General features: G+C 47.9%; 1 protein-coding gene across 1 annotated transcript in view; it reads left to right on the top strand.

Annotated features, from left to right (window-relative positions):
* LOC308371476 (integrin alpha-5-like) overlaps positions 1-7,500 on the top strand; it is a gene marked incomplete at its 5' end in the record, with an annotated part of 38,298 nt that overhangs the window by 24,109 nt on the left and 6,689 nt on the right. Inside the window, one exon of the mRNA XM_080846385.1 lies at positions 5,001-5,068. Coding sequence (XP_080702511.1) covers positions 5,001-5,068 — 68 coding nt within the window. The remainder of the gene's footprint in view (positions 1-5,000; positions 5,069-7,500) is intronic.

Raw genomic sequence — 7,500 nt, 5'->3', positions numbered from 1 at the left:
TGATGGGCAGGATGAGAAGGGTCTGTGAGGATGCGTTTAGAGCGCTGCAGGCAACGGGAGGAGGAGATGGACAAGATGTCGGGCAGCTCTACTCCAATGATCCTTCCCGCTGTTTTAATCAGCCTCTGGATGGCTGCCTGCTCCGCCTTTGTACAGCTGTAGGACCATACATTCAGGCAGTATGTAAGCACACTCTCTATAGCGCAGCGGTAGAAATTGTACAGCAGCCTCTGAGGAAGGTGTTCTTTCCTCAACTTCCGGAGGTAAAAGAGGCGTTGCTGGGCCTTCCCTAAAACGGAAGCTGTGTTTTTGACCCAGGACAACTCCTCCGTCAGTGTCAGACCCAGAAACTTTAGAGAGGTGACACGCTCAACCTCTTCACCGTTGATGTAGAGTGGGAGATGGTGATTATGCTGGGAAGACTTCCGGAAGTCAATGATCATCTCTTTAGTTTTCTTAATGTTGAGACTGAGGTTGTGCTCAGAACACCAGACTGCCAGGTTTCCCACTTCTTGCCTGTAGGCAGCCTCATCGTTGTTGGAGATGAGGCCAAGCACTGTTGTATCATCTGCAAATTTGAAGATGTAGTTGGATGGGCAGGAGGGAGCACAGTCATGGGTGTAGAGGGTGTATAAAAGTGGGCTGAGCACGCAACCTTGTGGGGCGCCAGTGCTGATGGTCAGATTTGAAGAGTGATGCTTCCCCAGTTGTACACTCTGTGTGCGTTTGGTCAGGAAGTCCAATACCCAGTTACACAGTGCAGCATTGAGGTTTAAGTCCTGAAGTTTGGAGATGAGTTTGCCTGGAAGGATTGTATTGAATGCAGAACTGTAATCTATAAAGAGAATACGGATGTAAGTGTTCTTTAACTCCAGGTGCTCCAGTGCAGTGTTAAGCAGCAGGGCTACTGCATCCTCTGTAGATCTGTTCGCTTTGTAGGCAAATTGGTGTTGATCAAAGGAAGCTGGTGTGATGCCTCTTATGTGTTTCATGACCAGCCTTTCCAAGCATTTAGCAGGTATGGGGGTGAGAGCCACTGGCCTATAGTCGTTCAGGCACTTGACTGCAGTCTTTTTTGGCACAGGTATGATGGTTGATGCTTTGAAACATGGGGGGACATGTGAAAGGGCTAGAGAGCGGTTGAAAATGTCTGTAAATACCTCTGTCAGCTGGTCACTGCAATTCTTTAGTACGCGGCCTGCCACACCATCTGGTCCTGCCGCTTTCCTGGGGTTGATGTTTTTCAGGCAGAGTCTGACCTCGTGGGGGGTCAGAGCGGGTGCAGTATCGTCAGAGGGTAGGGGCAGAGGCAGCTCACCATTGTTGTCCCTGTCAAACCGTGCATAGAACTGATTCAGCTCTTCAGTCAGGGTAGCACAGCTGGTCTGGGGGGCTGACGCAGTCCCTTTGTAGTCCGAGATAGCTCTTATTCCCTCCCATACTTGTCTCGGATTGGTGTGAGTGTGGAAAAGTTGCTCAACACGTTGCCGGTGTTTGGCTTTTGCAGATTTTATGCCTCTTCTCAGTGCTGCCCTGGCTACGCTGTACACTGCTGTTTCACCTGATCTGTAGGCTGCATCTCTGGCCTTCAGTAGTGTACGCACCTCTCTGCACATCCATGGCTTTTGGTTGGGGAACACTCTCACAGTCCTCCTTCTTGTGACATTGTTCACACAGAAGTTGATATAGTCCATTACTGAAGATGTGTATTCCTCCAGTGCAATTTTTGGGTCGTCAGAAGCCTCCAGGCTATTAAATAGTGTCCAGTCCGTGCTGTCAAAGCAGTCCTGTAGCTGAGGGATGGCATCCTCATTCCACACTGTTATGGACTTGGTGGCAGGTCTTGTCGCTCTGATTCTTTGTTGGTATGAGGGGTACAGGAACAGCGAGAGGTGGTCAGACAGGCCTAGGTGGGAGTCAGACTGTACTTTGTAAGCCTTAACAACATTAGTGTACACCTGGTCTAGTGTCACACTGCCTCTGGTTGCACAGGTCACGTTTGGATGGAATGTGGGGAGCACAGATCTGAGATTGGCACGGTTAAAATCCCCAGCTACAATGAAGGCGCTGTCTGGGTGTTTGGCCAGTCTTTTACTGATGTAGCCGTGTAGCTGTGCTAATGCTAGTTTACACTTAGTTTACACTGAGTGTCCTCTCTACGGCATAATGGCCACAATAAATAGAAATGTGTAGATGAAATTGGATTTCAATTTACTCATGTCATCAGTCTGAACAATATCACTGAGGTTTGGTGTGGCGATTCAGAGATGCCAAAGCTGTTCAGCAGATTTAAAGTTGTATAAGAATGTTCCGATCTATAGATTTTTATAGGTTGGGCATGAACCAGCAACTAGGTGTCGCCCTGATGTGGTGCACACCTGGGCAGGTCTGGGTGAGGTATGGGCCAGATGTGTTCAAAATGGCGCTAATATCAGAGACAAATCAGCATACTACATTTCCCATCTCTCAAACATACTGTTATAGTAACATGGATGTTTATGTACATGGCTTTGTTGTTGTTGTTCTTTGTTGTGTATGTCTGTACATTTTTGTCGAAGGGTTTTGAGTGTGTGTGTATGTGTTGGGGTGGGGGGGGGGGGGGTCGTTGTTACGGTGGTGCACAAACACAGAGAGAGAACTGACTGATACTTTTGGGCGGGCCGACCTGGTGCTTGGCTGGAGGAGAGCTTTGCCATCTGGTAAAGATTTGTTTATATATGTAAGCCATTGGTCTGTGTGCTTGCCCAGTGAGAGTGTGTGAGTGCACGTGCTTGTGCATGTGTGTGTGTGTATGTGTGCATGTGTGTGTGTGTATGTGTGCATGAGTGGGTGTGTGTGTGTGTGTGTGTGTGTGTGTGTGTGGGTGTGTTTTTTGTGTGGGTGTGTGTGTGTGGGGGGGGGGGGGGGGGTATATGTATGTGTGTAAGAGTGTGTGGGTGTGTGTGTGTGTGTGTGTGTGTGTGTGTGTGTGTGTGTGTGTGTGTGAGTGTGTGTGTGGGTGTATGAGTGTATATATGTAAGAGTGTGTGTGTGTGTGTGTGTGTGTGTGTGTGTGTGTGTGTGTGTGTGTGTGTGTGTGTGTGTGTGTGTGTGTGGGTATATATGTGTGTAAGAGTGTGGGTGTTCCAGCTTACAGCTGTGGTTGTTAGTCTTAAGCTGAAGACATGAACATAGTGCTATCATATGAGGCTTAAGGGGGAAAGGAACTTTGTGTGTAATGTGATATCTGTCACATCCTCTAATGTGATTCAAATTTACTCTCACTTTCCACCCCCTCTTTTTCTTCCTTTCTTCCTCCCTCTTCCACCCTCTCTTCATCTCCCTCTGTCTCTGTGACTTTCTACTCCAGTTTCTCACTAAACACACTAAATACTAACACATATATTCCAAGCTCTATTTATTTATCTTCACTCTGTTGTCTTGACAGTTTTTCTTTTCATTTCTGAGAAGAAAAAAAAAATTCTGTTTGATCCCTCATCCTGTTCCTCCTTCTCTTATTTCAGTCAAGTCACTTCTTCCCGCATTTCAGTTTTGTTCTGGTAAAAAATCAGTCATCAGGTTAGCTGGCACTTCCAGGCAGGCAACTCCTCGTGTTGTTGTCCAGGGTGAATGATCACCATGCCAACCAATCGTTATGGAAATGAATTGAGCGGTCACCGTGCTGACTTTGCCGTCTCGCAGCGTACGTTTTGCTGCATAATGCTTTCCATATGTGTCAGAAATCCAAGTCATGCAACAATGGGCTCATAGTACACAATACTGGAGCCAAAAAGAGAGGAGTGGAATGGAGGGAGAGATACAGAAGGGGAACGAGAAACAAAGTGATTCAGGGTGTTTATAACTGTGAGCTGTCATTCACTAATAGCCATTCCTGCAAACTTTCCATAAATACTGTTGAGTGTCCATGTATCTGTGTGCTTGGTATCACTGTGGAAATCAGTGAAAAGTGGAGCTGATCTGTGATTTAGAGGCGTAATGATCTCCCCTGTGTTGGCAGCTCACAGGAGAGCACTCCCATTCTCTTAGGTAAACTTGAAAACCCCATCCGTCCATCAGGGTGGGAACAGCTGCCCTTTGTGTGTGCGTTTACAGTAGTGACCACAGATCTAAGGGTCTGTAATTACAGACTTCAGAGTGTGTGTGTGTGTGTGTGTTTGTGTGTGTGTGTGTGTGTGTGAGAGAGAGAGAGAGAGAGAGAGAGAGAGAGAAAGAGAGAGAGAGATCATACAAAGGCTTCAGTCACTTATCAGTAGCCAGGGAGTTATCCTAAACCATCTACAATTGCCTCTAAATGATAGTAGAAGTGAGTTATTCAATTATTAAGTTCTTAAGCGATTGCACACAACACGTCTGTGTTGACGTTCTACACAGTTTGTTTGATGGACTTATTAAATGTGGTGTGTGCTCACCAAACATGGTTGCTCTTTCAGTAGTATGGCTAGGTTATCGTACAGATAGCAAATACATTTACTTAAGGGAGATCTCACCAACAAGTGTACTATTTTCTGATTTACTCATTTTCTGATTTACTATTTTTTCGACTTATTTTTTCCTGTGACCAATCGAAAGGGGTGGCTTTTAGTGCCTCATTACAGCCAGACTGCTTTATGATCTCTGATTATCGGACTTGGAATGAACCCAGTGAATAGCAACACTGTTGGAATGTCTTTTCTAATCAAAGACTCCCAAGCCTGGGATACACACACGAATGAAAACATATATACAGACACACAAACCCATGCACACAGACTCACAGATATCACTCTACCCAGTTCATCGCAATTCCATGGTTGCTCAGTGTATGAGACTGTTGTGAGACTATTTCGAGACCATCAGTTAGACTTGTCACAGTACTTTGTCATTGGATTGCCCTTTTGTTGGAGCTTGGTCCATCTCCATTATGAGCCCATAGTGTAGGACATAATGCACTGACTGTGGTCTCCCAGTTGGAGTTGGTGTACCTGTACTGAGGACCCTGTTCCTCTCTTTTCTCCTTACAGGCTCAGATTCAACTTGACTGTGGAGATGACAACATCTGTGTGCCGGACCTGAAGTTGACTGTTAAGGGGTAAGGGGCTGTGTGTGTGTGTGTGTGTGTGTGTGTGTGTGTGTGTGTGTGTGTGTGTGTGTGTGTGTGTGTGTGTGTGTGTGTGTGTGTGTGTGTGTGTGTGTGTGTGTGTGTGTGTGTGTGTGTGTGTGTGTGTGTGTGTGCGTGCGTGGGTGTGTGTTTGTGTGTGCGTGCGTGGGTGTGTGTGCGTGCGTGCGTTCGGGGTGCGTGCGTGCGTGCGTGCGTGTGTCTGTGCATATGTGTGGTATAGACAGAGGTATAGAAAAAGAGAGGATAAGAGATGACAGGAAAAGGGGATGGAGGTAGCGAAAGATGAAAGGGGGGTAGCCTGATGTTTGTTAACCCGGAGAGCAACATTGGGTGGTGAGGGTGAGAGGGCCCGTTGGCTTTGAAGTCTCCCTGACTGCCACTCCTTGATTAAAGACGCCTGCTGGCATTCCACAGAAAGTGCGCCAAGAATTCTCCACTTGCCTTCGTCTGCACCAGACTCACAGACCCCCCCCCCCCTTTCTCCAACCTAAACAATGGAAAAGGCCTAATTTCTTTACGCTTATCAGTCACATAAAGTTGGACGGCGCTCAAATCAGAGCTGGAGGAAAAATAGAGTAGCCATTCACAAAACAGAGATGGATTTGTGGGTTATTTTTAAAAGCGCGAGTAGGGAAATAGACGACCTTGCCAGTTTTGTTAAGTTTTGTCAGCAGGGGAGGTGCACTTGGAACGGGAGTCGGGATTTAAACTCGTGGACTGAGCCAGAGGAGCAGTGTTTGGGTCTGTTTCCTCTTTTAGTGTGTGTGTGTGTGTTTGTGTCAGGTCGTGTTTCCAATTTCCACTGCTATGAGCAACTCCGTCCCAGACCGGTCGCCATGGTAACCACACTCAGGTTTATATAGTTTATATTGCCTCCATGTTCTTGGCCTTATGTGACTTTGGCCTTTTTCTACTGAAAAACTACGAAGTTTATCCTTAGTTCTTCAATTTCCCCCTCTTTAAAAAGTCGCTCAGTAAAGTCGATACATTTCTACAACAGAATGCTACATTTTAATTGCTTGTTAAACACGTGAAGCGAGTTGGAGTTCCATTGATAAGCTCCACATATGTTAGCACGTAACTTGCACCTCCCCCAACCTACAAAACCCACAAAGCCCCGCTGCCACCCCCCCTAACCCCCCAGCCACCCTTCTCCTGCCGCCTGCCCCAGGGTAATTGGAATCAGCTGCATGGCATCTCTTAGGGAGGGAGGAGTGCCGGATCAATGGTTGGAGGAGAGGAGTGATAAATATGAGGAGAAAACATGAGGAGAGAAGGAGAAAACTGAGGAGAGGAGATCAGAGAAGAGGAGAGGGTCAAACCAAACCAGAGGGGAGTGCAGTAGGAGAGAGCAGGAATCGCGAAGAGGTGTGGGTGAGAAACAAGAGGGGCATAGCAGAGGAGAGGAGAGGAGGAGAGGAGAGGAGAAGAGAGGAGTAGAGGAGAGGAGAGGAGAGGAGAGGAGAGGAGTGGAGTAGAGTAGACTAGACTAGAGTAGAGTAGAGTAGAGTAGAGTAGAGTAGAATAGAGTAGAGAAGAGGAGAGGAGAGGAGAGGAGAGGAGGAGAGGAGAGGAGAGGAGAGAAGGGTAGGAGAGGAAAGTCGTGTGTAGGGAAAAGGGGATTAGGGGAGAAGCATAGAGGATGGATGTTCAGAGAGGCGCTGCAGCGGGTGGCAGCAGGTCAGTGTGTGCATGGGGTCAGGAGTCTGGAGTGAGCCGGACTGGAGCGGAGAGGCCAGAGGACCACAGGACCACAGGAGGGCCTCCACAGCTCTCCGCTCTACTGCCTGCATGGATTTATGACGGACAGGGAAGTGCAAAAGGTGAAAGGGATAGAGGGGCTTGTGGAGGAATTAGTGCAGGCCTGTGTACTGCATGTATGTGTTTGTGTGTTCATCCATGTGTGTGTGTGTGTGTGTGTGTGTGTGTGTGTGTGTGTGTGTGTGTGTGTGTGTGTGTGTGTGTGTGTGTGTGTGTGTGTGTGTGTGTGTGTGTGTGTGTGTGTGCGTGCGTGCGTGCGTGCGTGCGTGCGTGCGTGCGTGCGTGCGTGCGTGCGTGCGTGCGTGCGTGCGTGCGTGCGTGTGTGTCTGTGTGCAAGTGTGTGTGCGTGTCTGTGTGCAAGTGTGTGTGTGTCTGTCTGTGTCTGTGTGTCTGTGTGTGTGTGTGAGAGAGAGAGAGAGAGAGAGAGAGAGAGAGAGTGAGAGAGAGAGAGAGAGAGAGTAGGGTGAAGGGGTAATATTGAATGTTTATAGTATGGTGCATGGCCAGACAGTGGGGGACATTTGGCTTCCCTGGTAGTAAGCAGGCGGCCTGTTTAAGTAGGCTTGCAAGTGTGTGAAATTGTGTGTGAAATGATGGCTGCATTCTACCCACTGTATGTGGAGGAGAGGGAAGCGTAAATC

Source organism: Sprattus sprattus (assembly GCF_963457725.1).
Source record: "Sprattus sprattus genome assembly, chromosome: 10".
In the NCBI taxonomy this organism is placed as follows: domain Eukaryota; kingdom Metazoa; phylum Chordata; class Actinopteri; order Clupeiformes; family Clupeidae; genus Sprattus; species Sprattus sprattus.
The sequence above is the reverse complement of the archived record's forward strand: the minus strand, read 5'-3'. Positions and strand labels throughout refer to the sequence as shown.